This window comes from Rattus norvegicus, chromosome 8 (assembly GCF_036323735.1).
Source record: "Rattus norvegicus strain BN/NHsdMcwi chromosome 8, GRCr8, whole genome shotgun sequence".
NCBI classification, from domain to species: Eukaryota; Metazoa; Chordata; class Mammalia; order Rodentia; family Muridae; genus Rattus; species Rattus norvegicus.
Window position 1 is genome coordinate 78934230 of NC_086026.1, and position 23409 is coordinate 78957638.

General features: G+C 39.0%; 1 protein-coding gene across 8 annotated transcripts in view; it reads left to right on the forward strand.

Annotated features, from left to right (window-relative positions):
• Ice2 (interactor of little elongation complex ELL subunit 2) overlaps positions 1-23409 on the forward strand; it is a 44022-nt gene that overhangs the window by 12268 nt on the left and 8345 nt on the right. For 5 of the 8 annotated variants that reach the window (XR_001839240.3, XM_006243402.5, XM_063266186.1 and 2 more), the window contains 9 exons: positions 3257-3506; positions 4903-5022; positions 6848-6985; positions 7512-7628; positions 7836-7995; positions 9139-9320; positions 13928-14978; positions 15560-15735; positions 20124-20253. Coding sequence is in view for 7 of the 8 variants with exons in the window: in XM_006243402.5 (XP_006243464.1) it covers positions 3257-3506; positions 4903-5022; positions 6848-6985; positions 7512-7628; positions 7836-7995; positions 9139-9320; positions 13928-14978; positions 15560-15735; positions 20124-20253 (2324 nt within the window). In the remaining variant the exon portion in view is untranslated. Of the gene's footprint in view, positions 1-3256; positions 3507-4902; positions 5023-6847; positions 6986-7511; positions 7629-7835; positions 7996-9138; positions 9321-9528; positions 11298-13927; positions 14979-15358; positions 15736-20123; positions 20254-23409 lie in introns of those variants that run through there. The other 3 variants (XM_063266187.1, XM_063266188.1, XM_063266189.1) reach the window with 3 other exon arrangements.

The window sequence follows — 23409 nt, forward strand, 5'->3', positions numbered from 1 at the left end:
CTGGATAGCCTTTCCTTCAGTCTCTGTTCCACACTTTGTCTTCATATTTCCTCCGGTGATTATTTTTGTTCCTCCTCCTAAGAAGGACTGAAGAAGCATCCACACTTCCTTCTACTTAAGCTTCTGTGGTCTCTGAATTGTATCTTGGGTATTTAGAGCTTTTGGGCTAATATCCACTTATCAGTGAGCGCATACCATGTGTGTTCTTTTGTGATTGGCTTGCCTCACTCAAGATGATATTTTCTAGTTCCATCCATTTGCCTAAGAATTTCATGAATCCTTGTTTTTAATAGCTGAGTAGTACTCCATTGTGTAAATGTACCACATTTTCTGCATCCATTCCTCTGTTGAAGGACATCTGGGTTCTTTCTAGCTTCTGGCTATTATAAATAAGGCTGCTATGAACATAGTGGAGCATGTGTCCTTGTTATATGTTGGAGCATCTTTTGGTTGTATGCCCAGGAGTGGTATAGCTGAGTCCTCAGGTAGTACTATGTCCAATTTTCTGAGGAACCGCCGGACTGATTTCCAGAGTGGTTGTACTAGCTTGCAATCCCACCAACAATGGAGAAGTGTTTCTCTTTCTCCACATCTTCACCAGCATCTGCTGTCACCTGAATTTTTGATCTTAGCCATTCTGATTGGTGTGAGGTGGAATCTCAGGGTTGTTTAGATTTGCATTTCCCTGATGACTAAGAATGTTAAACATTTCTTTAGGTGTTTCTTAGCCATTCAATGTTCCTCATTTGAGAATTCTTTGTTTAACTCTGTACTCCATATTTTAATAGGGTTATGGGATTCTCTGGAGTCTAACTTCTTGAGTTCTTTGTATATATTGGATATTAGCCCTCTATCAGATGTAAAGATCTTTTCCCAATCTGTTGGTTGCCATTTTGTCCTAATAGTGTCCTTTGCCTTACAGAAGCTTTGCAGTTTATGAGGTCCCATTTGTTGATTACTGATCTTAGAGCATAAGCCATTGGTGTTCTGTTCAGGAAAATTTCCCTTGTGCCCATGTGTTCGAGGCTCTTCCTCACTTTCTTCTATTAGTTTGAGTATATTTGGTTTTATGTGCAGGTCCTTGATCTGTGGCACAGGGCCAGCTGCAGGTGCAGACTGAAACCGGAAGGATCCTGTCCCAGACTGCTCCTCAGTTTCTGTGTCCCAAAGGCTCCTCCTAGGCCAGGTATCTGAGCAGAAGTGGTGGTCTCACCTGTGCTCTCAGGTGTGTCAGCAATCCTGTGAGTTCAGCTCTCTCTCAGAGGGATCTGGGCACAGAGTGCTGTGGCAGAATCAACTCCAGGCGCAGATGGAAACTGGAAGGATTCTGTCCCAGACTGCTCCTCTGTTCTTGTGTCCTGAGGACTCTGGACTGGTCCCTCTGAGCAGAAGTAGTAGTCTTAGTACTCTCAGCTGTATCAGCACTCCCAAGACCAGCTCTCTCCCAGCAGGATCTGGGTAGAGAAAGCTATAGCACAGGGTCAGCTCAGGGCACAGACAGACAGTGTACTTTTTTTTATTAGAAATTAAATTAATAGCTCGTTAACACAAATATAGCTTTTAAAAATAGCATGATGTCCTAAATACGTGCTGTGAAATAAAAACAATACCTATGCTGCATTGTCTAATGCATTTGTGCTTATATACCTGCAACAGAAAATGTGATGATTTGCAGAGATGGTCTGTTTACAGTGTATGGTAAATGTACAACCTATAAGAGGACCCTGAATTTAATTCTCAGCGCCGAAACCCATAAAGAACAGGATTGTATTTAAGAGAAACAGAATGAATCATACGAAGAAGTAATTATTGGAAAAAATGTAGTGTCAGAGTAATAATTATAATTGTTTTTATGCAAAAGAAAAAAGACCTTTACAGGTTGTGTGGAACTGTCATATGTGCTAAGCATCTAGCATTCCTTCCCAAAGTGTGGTCAACCTTTCCGTCTTGTGATGAGTTAACTGTACCTACTAGAAATTTATATCATAGGGAAAGTCATAGTGTCGTGATTGCAGATTATTGTTCCCTTCCCTTTCTTCCTCTTACTCCATGGTCTTCATACCATTCTTCTCAGCCACCTATTTAGTTTGGAAACCTAATAGCATCAAGTTGCATTAATGTATGTGTATAAGTGGATATATTTTCCTTCTTTCACATGGATGTAGTTGTCTTTCATTCATTTTGTCAAACCACTGGCTTAAATGAACGTTCTGGTGATTGAAGATTCACTGTGATCTGCTTGTTAAACCTCTTGGACATAGCATACACTACCAGTTATAAATATCAATACATATTAATGAATGAAGCAATAGATACTCATCTTTTTTATTAGCTTCCTTTTCTCCATGAGTTATTGTTTAATTTGGAGTCAAGTTAAAATGCAGTGGCAGTGGTAGAGTCAGAGTTGTAGAGACCAAGGACATAGAGCGTTTGGAAGAGTTCTACCGTCTTACTGAAACTGTAGACTGAATAACTGAATAGCAGAGAGACACACTGTATGAGCAAGATAATAAGCTATAGTGTGTGTCTCACTAGAAGTAGGTGATTTTTACGTATCGGGGGTGTCATTTTACAAACAAGTCTAGCATCAGGCTCTCTGGCTGCTACTACTCATCAGCTTCTCTGGTAGCACACTTCCTTACAGATACGCCAGCATTTTTTTTTTTTTTTTTTGCAGCCATAAAAAGCATAGAGACAGTTCTGTGAATTTAGCCATATATGTGATAGAGGATTGTCCAATCTTTCTAAAATCACTACTGCTTCCATAAAACGTGGCAGAGTAGAAACCAGAAGATTTAAGAATTTCAGAGAATTAATTAACTTCAAGTTTGTGACCCCATTTCCTTCTGTTCTTAATGTTCTTTGTTCACCGTGTTAACCTGCGTGCGTACCTTAGTGGAGAAAGAAGCACTGACAGCCGAGGAGCACTGTGAGAAGTAAATGCTAGTGCAAGTCACAATATGGTTTCCCCGTTAATGTAAGGGGCAAGTGCCAGAGAGAATAGTTAGTTGGAATGTGCCTCTCCCTCTCTGTCAGGTGGCTGAAGGTAAGCCTGCAGTGAGGTCTTTTTCATGTAGAATACTTAATCTACACTAAATGACTGAACGTGAAGATGCAGGTGGCAGACTTAGATAATAATCCAGGAGTTACTGTTAATCATGCCTTATTATTCTCCCTTTGATTGAGAACCACAAGTTCCATGCTAGTCATCTTCATGTGAAAAGCACATATTTGTAAATTGTATTTTTTTTTCCAGACGTATAGGAGAAAATGTGAGTGTCTCAGCAAATTCTGTAGAAAATGAGCCTGCAGTTAGTTCAGCAACTCAAGCAAAGGAAAAAGTTGGGATGATTCTCCTTCCCAAACCAAGAGTTCCTTATCCTCGTTTCTCTCGGTTCTCACAGAGAGAGCAGAGGACTTTTGTGGATTTGTTGGTTAAATATGCAAAGATCCCCTCAAGTTCCAAGACTGTTGGAACAAATACAAATGAATTTCTACAGTATCTGGTATGTATGTATTCTGTCCATCAACTTCAGTAAAAATATCAAGAATTAGGAAATAACTCTGCATTTCCATTCATTTCTCTTTGCCATTGTTAATGTATTATTTATTTCTCTTATTATTAGGTAGTTTAATTACAGGGTTGGCACCTTAACCCTTCTGTTGACTTTCTTGTGTGTAGTCCTGGCACCTGCTCTGCTGCTGCATGGCGGCCTTATTTCAGTTCATCTTACTTCCTAGCAGAAACACCTTTACGAGCTTGCTGGGATCATTCTGAGTAAATTAGGTCCATATCTCTAATTACAGAAATGATTCTATGCTGAATATCTTTCTAATAAAATCTTTGTTTAGCCCAGTCATTTTTTTTTAAAAGATAGATTCTTTAAAGTATTTTTAAAGTTTTTATTTATTTATTTTTTTTTTTTTTCGGAGCTGGGTACCGAACCCAGGGCCTGCGTGTGCTAGGCAAGCGCTCTACTGCTGAGCTAAATCCCCAACCCGTTAAACGTATTTTTTTTTCTTTTTTTCGGAGCTGGGGACTGAACCCAGGGCCTTGCGCTCGCTAGGCAAGCACTCTACCGCTGAGCTAAATCCCCAACCCCCTTAAAGTTTTAAGATCAAAGGCTGTACATATTTTTAAAGCACTGGTCTATAGTTATGGATCAATAAATTATTCTTCCAAAGATTTGAATTGTTTGTCTATACTGTAAGACAAGAGGTTGTGCAGGCACCTTCACCAACACCAGATATTGCTTTCTCTCTTTTGACCTCTGTTGCATGAGGAAATGGGTGATTTCTTGTTTTACCTAGATAAATACACTGATTTACTTATAAACAGAATCTTCCATGTATCTATAAAGCATTGCTTTAAATCTTTCTTACTTTTTTGTTTTCGAAACAATGACTTACATATCCCATGGTGCCTACAGTCATTGGTAGCTAAGGGTGACTGAACAACCACTCCTGCACTACCTCCAAAGTGCTGTGCTCGTGCATCATAGCCAGCACGGGCACTGGCAGTTCTGCATCTCCTAGACAGTTTGCTCGTTTTTCTCTTAGATGATTGTCTTTTTAAAAAAAAAAATAGAAATGACATTTCCTATGCATATTCTGTAATTTTGATCACTTTTCTATTTCTGAAAAGTTTTTAATGGGTTTGGGAGGAGGGCGGGGTTTGGGATTGAACCCATACCTCACACATGCAAAGTCCACAATCTAATAGTAAATTATCTCCTAGACTTTTTAAAACAAGCTTATTATTATTATATAGTAATACTTAAAATGTTTTCTTTTTGGTTTTACTCTAGTTTTTTGTTTTACTCTTTGAAATTCAAAGTATTAGGGCAATTATTGATGAGTGATTAGTTTTAGCAAAAGTTTAAATGTGTACTTTTTTTTAAGGATATGAAAAAACATGTGAATGAAGAAGTTAATGAATTCCTAAAGTTTTTACAGAATTCTGCAAAGAAATGTGCACAGGATTATAACATGCTCTCTGATGAGGCCCGTCTCTTCACGGAGGTAAAACGACCACATTCCATAAACTGTTGAACGGTTGGTGGTAATAGCTGAGGACTCTATGGCTTGGGAACCGTGTGTTTTAGCTATGTAGTTACAAGACCAGGGCACTACTCAGTGTATGAGGTAGAACTTCTGACAGTTCAGGAGTGTGGAGGTAGGTAAGCTGCAGTTCATACCTGGGCTTACTACTGAGGAAAAGATTTGTTTGCACGGAACTGGGTATCACAAGGCTTTGTTGTGCTGCTCAAAATTATTCACAATTTAAAACTTAGGAATTTCTTGTTTCTGGAATTTTAAGTTTTTCATTCCTTATTTGATAGCAGGCAACAGGCGCTATTACATGGTGCCATGTAAATGCTTCCTTCCTCTCAGCTAACTAGTTTGCTTTTTTTTTTTTTTTTTTTTTTTTTTTTGAGCAAGGGCTGAGTTAAGTAAGTATAGTCGCAAATGTTGAATGCAGTGGGGCATGTGTATCAGGAAAAGGAACAGGATATGGAGCTGCAAGACCTGGCTTAGCCACTAAAGGCACATGTACCAAGCTCATCTATCTGATTTCCATCCCAGGTACCCCCAACCCATGTAGTAGAAAGACAGAGCTGACTCCTGCCCCCTGCCTGCTCCCTCTCTTTCTCTCTGTCTCTGTCTCTGTCTCTCTTTCTCTCTCACTCTCCCTCTCTCTCACACACACAATAAATAAATAATTAAAATGTACTGAGCTAGTTATTGATTTGTAACTTGAAACATTTGTAACTATGTAGAAGGAGGAGGCATAGATGTAAGTTAGAGTTTCTGTGATCTAAAATACATCCTAGCTGTTTGTGATGGCACATGCCTTTAATCCTAGCACTTGGGAAGCAGAGACAGGCAGATCTTTGATCTCTGTGAGTTCTAGGCCAGCTTGGTCTACATAGTGCATTCCAGTCCAGCCAGAACTATCCAGTTAAAACCTGACTGAAAAATAAAAATAAAATAGAATACTTCCTAAAAGTTCTAGATACCACCCACTGACAAAAGATGACAGGTAGGGATTGGGGATTTAGCTCAGTGGTAGAGCGCTTGCCTAGGAAGGGCAAGGCCCTGGGTTCGGTCCCCAGCTCCGAAAAAAAAGAACAAAAAAAAAAAAAAAAAAAAAGATGACAGGTATCTTAGAAGACAGCACATGTGTGTTTTAAAACGATCACAACTTACCCCAGTGATGGCTCTGCTCCTTGAATTACTTACATGTTATCATAGGTATATGCTTTTTTGTGGATGGTGCTATGAATATTCCTTCCCAGCTACATTTCCTGGTTAGTCATTAATGTTTTGGAAACTGGAAAAGACATTCAAGTACTTAGTCATTTTCTTTTCAAAGACAGGTTTTCATGTGACCCAGGCTGACATCAAACTAGGACTCTCCTTCCTCTCCCTTCTAAGTACTGAGAGTTGAAGAATGTGCACATATGTCCAGGCCCAGCTTCATGTAGTGCTCTACTGTAATACGTTATGCAGAAATTTACATGTAGCTTCATTTCTTTTGTCAGTTTCCTAAGAAGCATAGAAAATATCTTAAGTTTTCTCTATTTAATTTTAAAATTTAATAAGATCACTAATTTTGGTATTATTAAATATCACTATTTTGGGAAATTAGGTTAAAATTTGTTATGAAAACAAAGATTAGCTCAAATAAGAAATAAACTGAATGTGTGGATTATTGGAAGAAGAGGGGATGAGTGAAATGGATCTTCTAACTGTGCAATTAATAAATTTATAGTAATATGTAACCAAAGAACATTTGTCAGAGAAGTATAATCTAAATGAATAGTTTTTATTTTCTATTTCCCAGCAAATCCTAAGAGCTTGCATTGAGCAAGTGAAAAAGTACCCAGAATTTTATACGCTTCATGAAGTTACCAGCCTAATGGGATTCTTCCCCTTCAAAATAGAGATGGGACTGAAGTTAGAAAAGACTCTTCTTGTTTTGGTAAGGTTTATTCTGTGGACGTGAAGGGGGCAATTGCAGGCTTGAGCTAGAAACCTCATTTATGTCTCATGTGGACACTGTGTTTACACTTTTGAGATACACAGTGCAGATGCAGAACCTTACATTTTTAAAATACAACTACTAATTTTGTTTCTTGACTTTTTCCCTCCCACTTTTCACATAAAGCAGAGAACTCCATTTAAAGGAAATTTATTCACAGATGTTTGAAAAATAAGTGTATGGAAAGGGTATTTTAGTGCTTCCGTTCTTCTGTATTGTGCTTTATGTTTTATTTGAAAAAGTGAAACTTAAAGTGGCAGGAGGATTTCAGGAGACCTCCACTGGATCTTTTTCGATGCAGTAGCAATAACAAAAACATTGCTTATGGTTGTCAAGCAAAACTGTGAATGAGTGTCTTGGCTTAAGGAAGTTCTAAGATTGACATTTGAAATTTCAGTTAAATTTTCTATGTTGCAAGAAAAATTGTGAAGGCTTTCACAGTAACATTGATTTTTCACTTATTCAGGGCAGTGCAAAGTTTGTAAAAACAGCATTTCCCTCGATGCCTGTGAAACTGCAGCTCTCCAAAGAGGACATGTCTTCCATTGAGAACCCACAGCAACAAGCCGAAGCGATGCACTGCGTGAGTTTCACGTGGCTTCCCTAAATACTTAAGATAATCTTAATAATCGTACTATACAAAAAACATAAAGCTTGGTTGTTGTAACATTCTCTCCCCTCCTCATTACTTTGTGGTGGTAATGTTGAGAGTGACCTGGATTATAAGGTACACATTGTTCTGTTGATTTATGAAATATGAATCACGATATAGACCACAATTGTTTTTCAGGATATTAGTAAAGACCCGAATGCAGAGAAACTTGTTTCAAGATACCATCCTCAGATCGCTCTGACTAGCCAAGCATTATTCACCTTGCTCAATAACCATGGACCAAGCTACAAGGAGCAGTGGGAGATCCCAGTGTGTGTTCAGATGATAGCTGTGGAAGGTTCGTGATTTGGTATGCCAGATACTCCACTCGGAGGGGCTGGAAGTACCTACCTTGTTTCAGCTGTGTGCCATACACAGATCTGCATCTTTGTTTAAGGAGAATGAGAATCTGACCGTTAAACTCAGCAGAGTTTATCCAGCTATATAGTTACAATAAAACTGACTGCTGGAACCTATGGAACCTGCAGCCATGTGTAGGAGTCAGACAGAGAAGGAATCATTACACAGGCTACCCAGAAGTGTATGGAAGATGTGGAACTCGTATTTTGTCACTGAGATGAAGGAATGCATCACATTAGACAGCTTGCAGTGGGCAAATTTCCAGGACTTCTTTGTCTGTAATTGGGAACCAGAATTAAAATGTGTTGACAGAGGATAGCCTCTGTCATCAGTAAATTAATGTTTGCACATTAGTTTCCCTGTCAGTCTGGTTCATATTTGGTCATTTTATCTTTCAAATTAATATTAAACACAAGGACATAAATAAAAGACTATTTCGTTTATAAAGACAAAACAGAACTATGAGTTAAAGTGCAATCTCTTGTAAGAGCGTTATCATGTTTTGCAAGTTCCTGGAAGAACATAACAATAACAGTACAGTTCTAAAGCCCAGAAACCTTTAAACATTGTTAGAACACATTTCCCCTGCTGGCTGGGCCCTCTTATCCTTTAGTACTAAGGGGCTTAAAGACATGTAGTCCAAGGGAGACAGATGCAGGGGCAAGACACTATTTTCCTATCCTGTCTCTTTTTAGTTATCCTTCTGCCATGCATCCTTTTTCCTCTTTTAAAACTACCAGATAATACCAACCAACCAGAGTTCCCAGGGACTAAACCACCATCCAAAGAGTATACATGGACAGACCCTGGCTCCAGATAAATATGTAGCAGAGGATGGCCTTGTTGGGCACCAATGGGAGGAGAAGCCCTTGGTCCTGCCAAGGCTAGACGCCCTAGTATAGGGGAATATCATGGCAGGGAGGGGGGAAGTGGTGGGTGGTTGGGTGGGGGAACACCCTCATAGAAGCAGGGGTAGGGGGAATGGGATAGGGAGTAACATTTCAAATGTAAATAAAAAAATAGCCAATTAAAAAAAAACTACCAGATAGTAATCACCACTTGTTTCTGTTTCTATTTTAAGGTTCCAAACCAGTTAAAGTAATTTATATCAATTCGCCACTTCCCCGAAAGCAAATGACAATGAGAGAAAGAAATCAAATCTTCCATGAAGTTCCATTAAAACATATATTCTCAAAAACCACATCTGTTCCAGTCTCTGCTGTCTTTATGGACAAACCTGAAGAGTACACCTCTGAGGTGGATGTATGTAATATTTTTTCTCCCCTGTTTAAGATATATTGTTTATCCTTGTTTATCATTTTGAAACATAAACTTATGTTGCAAGTAAACTTTGTAGTTAAAATAGTCTTTAATATATATGTAATGAAACATTACATGGTATATGATTAATACTGCAGTTTTTATGTATCACTTACAAGTTTTTAAAATATTTATTTTTACTTATATGTAGGTGTGTGCCTTGCATGTGAATATGTATACAAGAGCAGGTGTATTCAGAGGTCAAAGCCTCAAGTTCCCTGAAGTTGCAGGCAGTCGTGAGCCACCTGATGCAAGTACTTAGATCTGAGCCTGGGCCCTCTGGAAAGGCAGCAATTGCTCTTAACTTCTCTGACCCCCTTACCTAAAATAAATTTTAAAAACCAGCACAACAATTTGAGTATACATTCTAAAACAAGATATATAAGCAGCTGTCATGGAAATGCGAGTGAAAACCATGAGGTACTGAGGAGAAGGCTTAAGCTCGAGGATCTGGGTTCTGATCCCTAGCACCCATATAAAAAGCAGGTAGGACTGAGCATACCTGGATGGGTAAGGAGAGAACAGGTAGATCCCTAGAGTTTATTGGTCAACCAGCCTAGCTAAATGGAGAGCTCTAGGTTCAATGAGAGTATTCCTCTCTCAGACAGTAAAGTAGAGAATGAAGAAGACACATGGCCTCAGCCTTTGACATACCCACTCTCACCCACACAAACACTGCAGTGAGGTATCCTCTTCTCTGAGGAAGAGTAGAAATAGCAGGGATGAGTGACAAGTGCTAGTTAGGCATGTGGCTCATATGCTGACCCTAATGCTTGAAAAGCTGAGGCAGCATTGTGAGACCTGTGATAGAATTTACAGGTAACAAAAGGACAAATACTGAGGAGGCTATGGAGCACTTGTTCACAATGCAGATTAGTTCAGCCACTACAGAAAACAGTGAGGAAGTCCCTTAAAAGTGGGACTGCCATATGCTCCAGCAACTGTCTAGTGAACATTATTTCAGAGAAAATAGCAAACCAAAGAGCTTAGACCCTGTGCCTAATGTTGATTGCAGCATTAGGCACAGTAGTGGCCCAGATACAGAGTCAACCTCAGTGTCCAGAAGTGGGCAACTGGATCAAGAAAATGGGGTGGGAACTAGGAAACCTTTAAAGATAAGAAAATTCTGTTATTAGCAACAGTATAGATGTACCTGAAGATCAGAATGTTAAACCAGTTACAGAAAAACCAATACCATGATTTCCTTTTCTAATGTGACATCCAAAAGATATGGTCATGGCAATGGGCAGAAGGGCAGTTGGGAAGAAGGCTGGAGAGGGATTAGTTAACAGGAACAGAGTCACAGTGAGACAGAGGTAAAGGTTAGTATGGTTCTGGAATACAAGAAAGTGACAATAGTTAACAGTACTTTGTAGTTCAAAACCAAGCAGAGAATGAGTGCTTTTATCAGAGACCATCTGTAAGGTGGGTGTCACATTAACTTCTTAGCGATTTGAGTTCAAATTACATGCAAAACATTAGAGTGACAATTGGCATGGTATAAATATTAGTTTTAATGATGTGTACATAAAGGTAATTTTCTATGATTATTAAAGTGAAGTATTTTGTTTATAGAAAAGAATTCCGGGGTTAGGGATGTAGCTCAGTGGTAGAGCTGTTTTTGCAAGGCCCTGGGTTCAGTCCTCAGCTACGGAAAAAAAAAAAAAAGAATTCCATTCTGCAGACATTGATCGTGTAGACTCAGTTCTGTGTGCTGAGGGTGAGTGACTAGAAGTGCCGCCTGTGTCTCTTTGCTCACACTGCGGACGACAACACAGATGAGACAGAGTAGATCAGGAAGGGTGAAAGTCACAGAGGGGCTCTGGCAATGGGCCTTCCCTCTACTGTGACACCTAAAATTTATTGCTGGACAAAATAGAAAGAACATACTCAACAAAAAAAAAAAAAAAATAGATTGTTGGGGGGAGGGTGGCAAGGGGGGGAGGATGGGGAGGGGAACACCCATAAAGAAGGGGAGGGGGGAGGGGGATGTTTGCCCGGAAACCGGGAAAGGGAATAACACTCGAAATGTATATAAGAAATACTCAAGTTAATAAAAAAAAAAAAAAAGAACATACTCCTTACCAGCATGAGGGAGACTAATAAGATAATAAGAATTTACAAAGATGAGAAAGAGGGGAGTGCAGGAGTCTAGGAGGCAAGCCACAACTTAGGGTCATTCATGCTTTTGATGGTATTTGCTAGTTCTGAAGAAACAACCAAAACCCTATGCTTTGGCAATGTCAGGACGAGGGAAACAAGGCAAAGTTCAGTTTCCCAGCAAGGCTTTCACCACATAGAGCGTTGACAGGGTGGCACAGAAGGACCCCATTTCCTCAGAAACTTTCATCCTAACCTTTACCGCCTTGTATTTACGGTAATATGGTTCTTAGATAGCTAATGTCTTCCAAGACTCCAACAACAATGTGTAGAAATGATTCTGAGGGGCAAGTGGTGTCTGCTGAGCCCCCAATTGTGCTATTTACCCCAAATAATTACTCTAATTTTTGTTGCATAAGTGTTCTAAAATTTTCATCTCAACTCCTTTTATCCAATAGTTTTGGATGTGTTTTCATTTTCTGGGCTTTTGAATTTATTGTTTTTTAGATATTCTTAATAATTTCTAATTTTATTTCTTTTTTAACTGGAGCAGAACCTTAGCAAATTCTGCTCTGTGTAATGTTGAGATTTTACTTATAGTCCACTTTTAGAAAGGCCCTTGGGTTCTCAGAGGAAAAGAGGATACATAGAATGTATAGACTATACATTTCAGCTCCTCATATGTCTTTGTTTCTATCAGTATTTATACTTTATGAATCTGCATAGGCTTACCTAGAGACAGTACCATCGAGCAGGCATGGTGACATTTCTGTCATATTTGCATTTTTTTCTTCCTTTTTCTCTTGCCCTGAACTCTGCTAACATTGCTTCTATTCATTTTCTCTTTATTTCTTCATGCTATGTCCAGTTCTGTTTTAACTTCACTGTGTGAGATTATACCCCTGTTAATGGCATACAGTCTCCCTTTGTGCTAAATTTGTTCATTTAGTTAGAGCTATCAAGGGTTGAGAGGCTGCTTACTATGTGCCAGACACAATGTCAAGAAAATACTTGCATATAATTTCTCATTTGATCTTTTGAACAAATAGAAAAAGTAACCTTATTTTTCCCATCTTAGAAATATGGAATCTGAAGTTCAGAGAGATTAGGTAATTTCTATATACCAATTTTGCTGCCTAGTTAATGTCAGACATACTCTCCCAAACTCTATCCTAGAAGTCTAGTACATATTTAGCTCATAGTCAAATTTTCATGGCATTTATTAAAGTACTCACTTTGCCAGGACTGGAAATTAAGCTCAGTAGTAGGGTACTTGCCTACTATGCAAGTGTCCCTGGGTTCAATCTTCAGTGCTACAAATGGTAAAATAAATAGCTAGTTTGAGTACAGCATCCCTATAACCTTAGCACTTTGGTATGTGGAGGCAGGAACTTTTGGATGTTCAGGGTCAGCTTTTGCTACATAAGAAAATCAAGGTTTATGCTGTGTGTGAACCTGTTTGAAAAAAAAAAAACTAAAATTAATAAATTTTTAAAATGAAGGGCTCTTCCAGATTGAGGAGAGATCTTTAGTATTTTACTAGAGGGTAGATTATTCTTGAATAGTTTAAAGCTATTTGTATGTAGTTTTGTTATCGCCAAAATAGTATATAAAGACTACAACTTCAATGACTTTGTGTCCCAGAATACCAAGAGCCACTTCCTATCCATCTTTACCTTATAGCATGTTACTCAGAATTTACTCTAAATGGATGTACAAAGAATTTCACTGATTGATATTAGAGAGATCCTTGGCCTAACAGCGATTAAGAAACTGTCCTCCTGGTCAACTAAGTCCAAGGTTCTCTCCCAGAGTATATGAAGCGAGCATGAGCGTCTCTTGTTGCGTCTTCTTGATGGTCTTGTCTGCTTTCTCATTTGTAAATATTCCTCTTTGTATCTGGCATTTCACAACTCATTTTCCTGTTCTTTTATACCTTGACTTTCTATGTGAACATTTTCAAGGAGAATACAGAATTAAGTACTTGAATGTAAGTTGTGTACATTTTGGAGCCATTAGACTTCTTTCTGCTGTGTTGTATGAATATGAAGGTAGGAGGGACGTGTAGTATATGTATGTACATGTGGAAGCCTGAGGTCAATATTGAGCGTCTTTATTATTCTCCACCTTAGTTTTTGAAATACAGTCTCTCACTGACCCATGAGGGTAACCTTTTCAGCTGAATTGACTGGCTAGCAAGTCCTGGGATCGTCCTTCACTCTGCTCCCTCCTCTCCTAGAACACTGGGATTGCTGGCACACATCACCTTGTCTGGCATTTGCTTGGGTGCTAGAGATCTAAACTCAGTTCCTATGCTTGCATAGAAGTCCTTTTACTCACTGAGACATCTTTCTACTTTTAAAAACATGGACTATGATGTTAGGGATAAAAGCATTAAGTAACTATGACGTGACTTTTCCTAATAATTTATCAATATACTTTCTTCTAAGATATCCACTGAAGCTAGTGAGTGCCGAAAAATTGAGACTCTGGAAAATTTGGATCTGGACTTTGATGGTGATGTCACAGAACTTGAAACCTTTGGAGTAACTACTACTAGTCCATCCAGGTCACCAAGTTCAGAAAGTGACTCCTCTGCACCCATCATGACAGATGTCCACACAGCCCCCAAAGTAACAGCTATACCTGTGGCACCAGCTGCTCCTGTGACACCAGCTGCTCCTGTGGCACCAGTTGTTGCTCCTGTGGCACCAGTTGTTGCTCCTGTGGCACCAGCTGCTCCTGTAACACCAGTTACACCTGAGGCATCAGCTATACCAAACATTACTGATGATTCTAGAAGTTTATGTCAGATTCTGATGAAACAGTTACAGAAGGAGAAACAGCTATTCTCTGGTGTGGAAAGTGGTCCTGAAGCATGCAAAAATAAAGATGATCAAGGGCTTGAACCATGTGCTGAAGAGGGTCCCAGTGCCAATGCAAAGTCTTTAACACAAGACAGTGAAGTCCACAGAACTGAGGAAATTTCTAATGAGAGTGATGTAGGTGCGCTGTGTACCAGTGATGAAAGACAAAGTGTTCAGAAGAACGCAGACAATCCCAACGAAACAGCCACTGCATCAGAAACAGCTGACACTGAGAAAGGGATACCTTGTGGCAGTGATACAGATGAGGACTGCTTAATCATTGATACAGAGAGTAAAAGTAATAGTGATGGAAGGACAGCTGGTTTGGGTTCTAGTCCAAATTCTTCAGCACAGGCTTCTGTGGAAAACCAGACCACTACTACTGTTTCTGAGGAATCTTGTGTTTTAAAGAAACCTATCAAAAGAGTCTATAAAAAATTTGATCCAGTTGGAGAAATTCTAAAAATGCAGGATGAGCTTTTAAAACCAGTTTCCAGGACAATACCTGAGTTGCCCTTGACTAATTCAGAAGAATCTAAACAGCCATCTGCTTCTGAGCAACCCTCTGCTACTTTGGACGCCTCCACCTGGCCAAAATCCAGTTGGCCCTCTGCATTTCAGAAGCCTAAAGGACGTAAGTGAAAATCAAGAACTTGCCAGTTTGTCTATTCCTTTTCCTTAGCTTTTCTCCCTTCTTTCTTACTATTATAACCCATTTTGTAATTTTTACCTAGTCACTAATATTTTACTTCAGTCTGTTGATCACTATTTCAGCTTCTACTGTGTCCTCTTTGTATATCTATCCAATTTATTCATGTGCTATAACCTGTTTGCTGGCATGTACCTAGGCTACTAAGCTTGTGGAGGGGATCACAATCATTGATCCACCCATATATTCTGTAGGGTCTGTAGTGGACTACACAATGAGTGTGACAGTGCTCCTCAGTCCTCCTGGCTTGGGAATAGCAGGATACTTTAAGCTCTTCCTTCTTGATACTTATCACCCTAATGCAGGTTTTACCCAGTGCTCATGGAGGTATTTGTGAAAAGTCAGAAAACTAAAGCTCTGGTTGGCAGCTCTCCGATGCAGTGTCAGTAAATATGGCCCAAGGTGGAGAATTGACAGTCACAAGAGTTAATTGAGTTGCTATATCCCAGATTACAATGCATAAATGGGTCACATACTTCAAATGGTAATGAGGACTGTTTTTAAAGGATTGCCATATGAACTTCAAGACTATGTGGAAGACACATCAGAATATGTAGCTCCTCAAGAAGGAAACTTTGTCTATAAGTTGTTCAGCCTACAAGACCTGTTGTTACTTGTGCGGTGCAGTGTCCAGAGGGTAGAGACAAGACCACGCTCCAAAAAACGGAAGAAGATCAGAAGAGTAAGTTATCTGAGAGTTGTGATGTGGCAGTGTGAGTGATAATACCAAATGCTGAACATGGTGTTCTAACAAAATTTGATTTTAAATTACTGATGGCTCCTATTATATTTCTGTGTAACCTTCTTTTAGCAAGATGTTGAAATCAGTCTTAATGAGATACACACATCATCATCATCATAAATGCTGGTAATCACCTTGATTAGTCCATGTGAACTCTAGGGGAAAATGTCATTTAGATTGATTTGACCAGACAGGCACTCCCATCTGTGTATGACTTTGCATTTCCTTGTCACCTACAACCCCTTTCTTTACCCTGAGACACTTCTCAACATCTTTTAGAAACTGAAGCTTTAAGAGTCTTGGAGCTTAGGGCTGCTGGGGTGACAGATTCTGCTCTTTCCTGCTCTGTCTTTCCTCTGTGGCTCCTCTTGGAGTGTGATAAAAAGTCTCCTCAGAGCTTCTCTTAGATCACTTGACACTTTGCATGTGATTTCTGGAGTCTGGTGAATAAAGAGAAGCATGTTTTAATTAGTTGCTAAGAGGTACTGAAGTGTCTACTAAAAAGTACTAAAGTGTCTTTTATTGTTCCTTATAAGCATTCTTTTTTGAAATTTCCATTTATTAAGAGAGGGTGTGTATTTGTACCACATGTGTATGGAGGTATGGAGGTCAGAGACAACTTCTTCTGCCATATGGGTTCTAGGATAGAGCTCTGGCCAGGAGGCTTGGTGGAAGCAACTGACCCAGTGAGCCATTTCACCAGGCCAAGAGAACTTCTTAAATTGTGTTCTTTTTTAAAACTTTTTTATTATTTTCTTTTATGTGCTTTGGTGTTTCCCCTATATGTCCCTTTGTACCACATCTGTGTCCGTGTTGTAAGAAGATGCCAAAAAAGGGAGTTGGGTCCCTTAGAACTAGAGTTACAGGGGTGTGGGTGTGGGTGTGGGTGTGGGTGTGGCTGTAGGTGTGGGTGTGTATCTGTGTAAGTTTTGTTTCTATACTTATTTGTGTTCTCAATTTTTGTAGGCAACTGCATTTATTTCACATTCTACCTTGTGAATCCATACCATTTTATCTTTTTATTTATATGTTCAAAATACCCGTTGATGCCAATATTTTCTAAGTAAGAATAGCACAGGGAAATTTAGGACACCAATTTAATTCTTGACCAACATGACTTGGAAGGATAATTGTCATGCACTCAAAAAGTGAAATTTATAAATACTGAGCTATAACCATTTAGGAGAAAATTATTTATCAAGCTGTCAAAACAATTGAACCCCAAAGAATATCTAAGTAGAAGTCATATTTCTGACTGTCAAACTCGAAGTAAAACTTGAAAGCTTTCCTGGGAGTGCATGCCTTTTGTATATGTTGTTCTTTATGTGCAATAGGTCAGCACACATGATATAATTTCCATACTGTAATGTATCCCCCTTGGACTTATGCCCCACTTTCTTCTTTTTCTGAAATGTTATAACACAGAAACTCATAAAGAGATGAGAAAAGTTGATGGATCTAGAGTCTAGGAGTCTTTGTAAGGAATCCATACTAGTTTGAAAAACTTTAAAATACTGCCATTTAAGAATGTATCTTTGCAATATTTCTTCCATGAGAACCAGCTTGTTTAGACAAGGTTTTCAGGTTTGCAAATCTAACTCCTGGTGTTCAAGAATCTCATCTCTGAATGTTTTTTCCTTAACTCTGCAGTTTTGTGTTGTTGATATCTTCCTCAACAAAACTCTGATTAATAATAATCCCAGCACTTGGGAGGCTGAAGCAGGAGGGTTATCAGCAGTTGAGGCCAGCTACTCTACATAGTAAATCCCAGGCCAGCCTGTAGCCTAGACTACAGAGTAATAAGTCCCTGTCTCAACAAAAGCAAACCTGGGGGAAAAGCCAGCAACACCTGTACTCATTAGTAAAAGCAGCCAGTTTGAGGGAACAGAAGTGAAGAGGCTGATGTGGACCAAAGCAAAACTGAAGCTTACACATTCTGTGTAAAACTGTGAAATCCAGACCACCTAAACACTAAGTAGCTACTAGCTCTTGACTGTCAGTTAACCATATAACCTGGGTGCTGCATTTTAAAATGGTTAACAATTTCAGATACAGTTACTGAAATTTTAGGATGGCATCCTAGGCCCTGAGGGAAAAAAAAGACTGCTTAAAGGTGCAATATGTTAGGAAGAATAGGAGTTACTCAGTTACTGAGAAGACTTGACCTGTCAGTTTAGGAATGGAAGTAAGGGTTTAAGAGGTCTATGTAAAACTGGCAAACAGATGCAAAAAAAGCTTTCTCCTGGGCCGCACAGACTACAGCTGCTGCGCTTCTGGGGAAAAGGGAAACTTTTACATCACAAATCTTGATGTAAATTGTGATTTGCACTTCAATTGTAGATACTAAGAAGAGAGAAAACATTCAGGCCCTTCCCCTGACTTCCTGGAGATGGCAGTAGAATGCATACAGAAATAAAGTCAGATTTAAGATTTAGTCATGTATCAAAGAAAAGCACACTGCCTCAAACACACACACACACACACACACACACACACGCACACACACGCACACACACACACACACACACACTCTATGTAAAGATAGATAGATCTTAAAGATTACTTTCCCTGTGTAAATAACGTTATTATCCAGAATGATGATCATCTTCGCTTTGCTTTGCATCATCTGCTCTTTTCCATTTCTACCATAGCCAGCCACATCACTGAACACACTCCTTAGCTCTCTAACATGACGGTTGAGCCCTTTGTTTAGGCTTTGATTTATTGTATGTATGTAAATGGCATATGGGCACTCATGCCATGGGACATGTATGGAGGTCAGAGGACGACTTGCTAGAGTCTGCTGTCTCCCTCTGTATTTTGTGTGGATTCAGATTGCTAGGTTTCAGCAATCGTTTATCTGCTGAGCCCTGTCAGTGGCCCCAATTTCTCAACATTCTGGAGATGGAATAGAAAATGGGAATTTTATCTCCAGCTTCTATCTGCTTTAAAGTTAGGAGGCCTAATCATATTTATATTTGCTAAGAAATTATCATATAATTCAATGATTTTAATCCAATCACAGTATTTTTTTTTTAATTTATAAGCCACTTTGTGTTCCTTACTGCGGGTCCAAATTATGGTCCTTAGAACTGCAACTTCTAAGAAATGCAAAACCTTAGGCACCACCTAAGTCTACATTTTAGCAGGGTCACCAGGTTATTACATTATAGGCAGCATTACCTTTAGGAGTTACACTTCAACATCTTTCAGAAATTAGTAGTCACAAAAACCACAGCGTTCTGTGTGCTGATGGCTGAAATGCTGTGTTTGGATTTTTCTTAGCACCACTGGTGTGCAAAAGACACTAAACCAACTTAGGAGAGCCAGAAACTGAGAAACAATGATTAAATGATGTTTTTAGATCTGTGAAAGACAAAATAATTAAAATTATTTTAATTTTAAAGTGCTAACTTGAGGTACTATAAATCTTGTTTCTTTTGTAGCAAGGACTGGAGAATCCTGTTGAAAGTAGAATTTTCAGGCTGGGGATGTATCATAGCTCAGTAGTAAAGCACTTGTATAGCATGCACATGACCTTGGGTTTAATGTCCAGCACCGTCAGAAAGAATTGAGTTTTCATTGGCAGAAAACACACCTGCTACAGTATTCTGCAAGAAGGTACTTGCCTGCACATCTTCCCTTAGACCAGTAGATAGTCATCTATCTTAGATGACTTAATTCCCTTAGATAGTCATCTCTCTCCATCTGCTTGATATCCTAACCAGTAAGCTCTAAATGGGTAATTTGTCACATGCTTGGAATAAAGCATTTTGTGTTGTAAACATCCACAGTTGTTCTTAAAGGTTGTTAATGCTCATTCTTAGAAAACCAACTGCTCAGGGAATTTGCGTAGCTGATGTCTATAAAGAGGGGATGGTCCTCTTTTCTTTTGAGAATTATTAGTATATGTTAGTTATTGCCTTCTAGCATTTAGCTTTGAACCTATGAACTAGGCTTTGTCCCAAAGAATCTGCTGTGAATCACATTCCCTGGCAGGGAGTATGCCTATTTATGTTGGAGATGACGCTGATGGTGAGTGAGCCCTTATTTCTTAACTGTGCATCTTGATTCTACCCCTCAGAGGCAAATGTATCCATATCTTCCTTCCCATATCCTACACTATGCAAAATAAAATTAAATTTTCTGCAAGCATTCAAAAGTTTATTCTGGATATATAGGCAAATGTATTTTCTTTGGAAAGCAAATTTTGTTTTTGTTTGGGTTTTGATTTATTGTATATATGTATGATTTATGGGCACTTGTGTACCATGGAATGTGTGGAGATCAGATCTAGAGCTTTGACAAAATGCAATTTTGCATTGCAGCAATTTCCAGTTTACGTGCTACCAAAAGTAGAGTATCAAGGTTGTTATGGAGTTGAAGCTCTGACTGAAAGCGAGCTCTGTCGCTTCTGGACTGAAAGTTTATTGCATTCCAACTGCTCGTTTTATGTTGGTGAGTCTATAGGAGTCCTCCTCCCCTTTGTAATTCCCTCTAAGTACTTACCTTTAAATTCGCTGTGCACACTTCCATTTTGTACTTCTCTGTTTTCCATTCTGCTTGAACCGACTCTGTACTTAAATAATGGCAGAGGATTGGTAAGCTGGCAAATTGATTAATACATATTTTGTAATTTTCTTATAATTATAATGGCATTGCCTTAGAAATCTCATCTTGAAACAGCATTTGACTTTATTTTAGTTTTGAAGTTTTGAGCAGAAGGAAATTAGCAGGACTTTGAAAGATGTTGCCAGGGTTCTTGTTAGTTAATGTGCTTCACATGACAAGTTACTTGCTCTCATCGTTCATTCTGTTCCTTCACATTGGAATGTTACACGCTGAACGTCTCTGTCATCTTGTGTCCTGGTCTCTGCACCAGTATAAGGTGATATTGATTGATCCATCTGCCCTACCAGCTCCCACCTCCTCCAGTCTTCTTTTGATCTCTAAATGTGTTCTTTCACTTGCCTTTGTTAACTTCCCACATCATTGTTCTTTCTTAGGCTATCACTTTTTCCTATTAGACAGAAAGTAGCTTGAAGTTGGAGCCTGGTAGAACTTTGTATCCTAGGACAGAGCATAGGCATGCCCTGCATATAGTGAGTGCTATGTGTCTTTCTTGCCTGATCTAGATAAAGTGATTATTTGAAAATTTGCTTTCATTCTGAGTAATCAGTATTTTGGGAGAGTTCTTACTGTTTTTTTATATAGCATCTGGATGGCCTCAAATTCCTAATCCTGCCTTAGCCTCCCAAGTGCTGAAATGAGTCCCGTGTTGCCATACCTGGCTAATGTTTCAGCGCTGGTCCTAGAGTGTCTGACTGAGTGGTCCAAAATGGGATCTGGATCTTCATGTTTCTAACCTGATCGTAGATAATAATGCTGCTAATCTAGGGCACTCTGGGAATCACCATAGCTTATAGTCTTCAGGTATATTAAATACACTTGCTTTTTTGTTTACTTGCTTGCTTCGCTCTATATAAATATGCTCAACTCCTTCTCTAGATTACAGTGTCTCTTGCACCTTAAAAACCTTGAGTTGCTCCTTTAAGAAAATCTGTAGTGTCATCACAACTTCTCTATCTGTTGTCCAGTGTTACAATGTTTATTAAATCTATGGAGGTGGCATTCAGTCAGTTCTCACTTTACACGGTTCTTGTAAGTATGACCTTCGGTTATGGCAATATATTAAGAGTAGAAGTTGCATATAAGCCTCACTGCCAGCTCCTTGGTCCACTAATTATGAAGTAGATTATAGACACACATGGTCAGTGACTACTTACGTCCCTTCAGTCTGAAAGAAGCTGCTTTGTACCTCTTCACAGTTCATGTACAGAAATCAAATGTGCAGTGTGGCTCCTCCTTGTTTGCCAGTGACCAACTGTTTGAAATGTTATGAAAATAGATAATGAAAACAAGGAATTGGCAGCAAAGATTAAGGGGGAAAACACAAAAGGTGGTAGTGCTAGAAGTGAAATTGTAATCAAACTTGCATGGAGCCGTAGAAAACACAGCTGACTCGGAATGGTACACTACCACTGCGCAGACTCTAGTCACTGCACAGAGACTTGGTGGAAGGCCAGCTCCCTCGTGATGTACAGGAGCAGTGTGTGACATGAAGGCGGGGGGGGGGAGCACCAGTGCAGGCTTTAAGTAAAGGGACTCCTGGGTAGAGTATGGATGGGGTCTAACTAGATGAGAGTATGACAGCTGCCACAGTGGTGAAAGATGCTCCTCTCTCAGGAGCTGTCTTAAGAAGGCAGTGAGCACTGTTCACAGTACTCTTGGTCAGACCTTTTGAAAATGTAGAATCATGCTGCTTTTGACATTTTAAATTACAGTGTACTAAATACATTTTTTTTTTTTTTACATTTCGTTCCTCTAAATACAGTCAATGGAGAATTTGTTTTGGTAAAACATGTAAAAATAGTGAAACAATTGTAAAATTTCTCATTTATTACCAAAATACATGATTTCTACTTGTATGATTGTTTTTACAAAGTTATACTACATTTAAAGCTAGAAATACCTATGTGCATTTTGTGTGAATGATTCACAAACATAGAGGCTTCATTTTTGCTATCTAAAGCAATGCCCCCCAAGTGTAGCTCAAAGTATGATCTAAAAGAGATTGGTTGTTACTGAAGGACAATGGCCAAGCTTTCAGCTTCTTAAATCTGGTTCAAGTACCCCAAAGGCTGAGGAGACAAGAATTTCAAGCTCTAATAGAACTCAAGTGACCCCTCAGGCTTGAAGGCTCCACTGTTGAGAGCTGTAGCTTCCTTGAGAAGGTAGGGCCTTCCGGGCACTCAGCACAGGATCGATGGCCTGTCTAGGTCTTTGATAGACTGTGCTTGCTGGATTCTTTACTACATACTTCTATTGTTGATTTTTTTTAAAGGTAAGTTCTATTAGTAGTCTCAGGTTTATTTATTAAGCATCCAAAAATACATTATTGCACTTAATATCCTCTTTTTATAGCTGTTAAACCATTAAAATGTGTCTTTATTATTAGGAATGTCACATATAATGAGCATTAGAAATGGAGAGGTGAAACTTAAGTTGGCAAAGAAATAACAAATGGCTATGGGAACGGATATGTTGTCTTGGTGGGAAGACATCTGGTAAAAATGTTTCTAATTAACTTCTTTGAGCATAAAGCAAATGAGATTAAAGTAGGCTAGATATGGAAAGGAGGTAATAAAGTATATGCAATTTTGTAGTCCTAATGACTGATACCTACTTTCTAAGTAATTTGCTTTGGCAATAAAATATTAGGAGTTAAAAATATAAGTAAAATCTAAAACATAAAAATATAAATAAGTCTAAAGCATTATTTCTCGCATTGGTGACTGTTACTCTTTTTTTTTTTTTAAGATTTATTCACTTATTTTATGTATACAAGTACACTGTCTTTATGAAGATAGTTGTGAGCCACCATGTTGTTGCTGGGAATTGAACTCAGAACCTCTGGAAGAGCAGCCAGTGCTTTTTTACCACTGAGCCATCTCTCCAGCCCCTGGGTATTACTCTTATACTGTGATGTTTTTAGCTTTCATACACTAGTAATAGCATGGCTTTCCTGTTGACCCGTGTGTATTACGTTTGCCT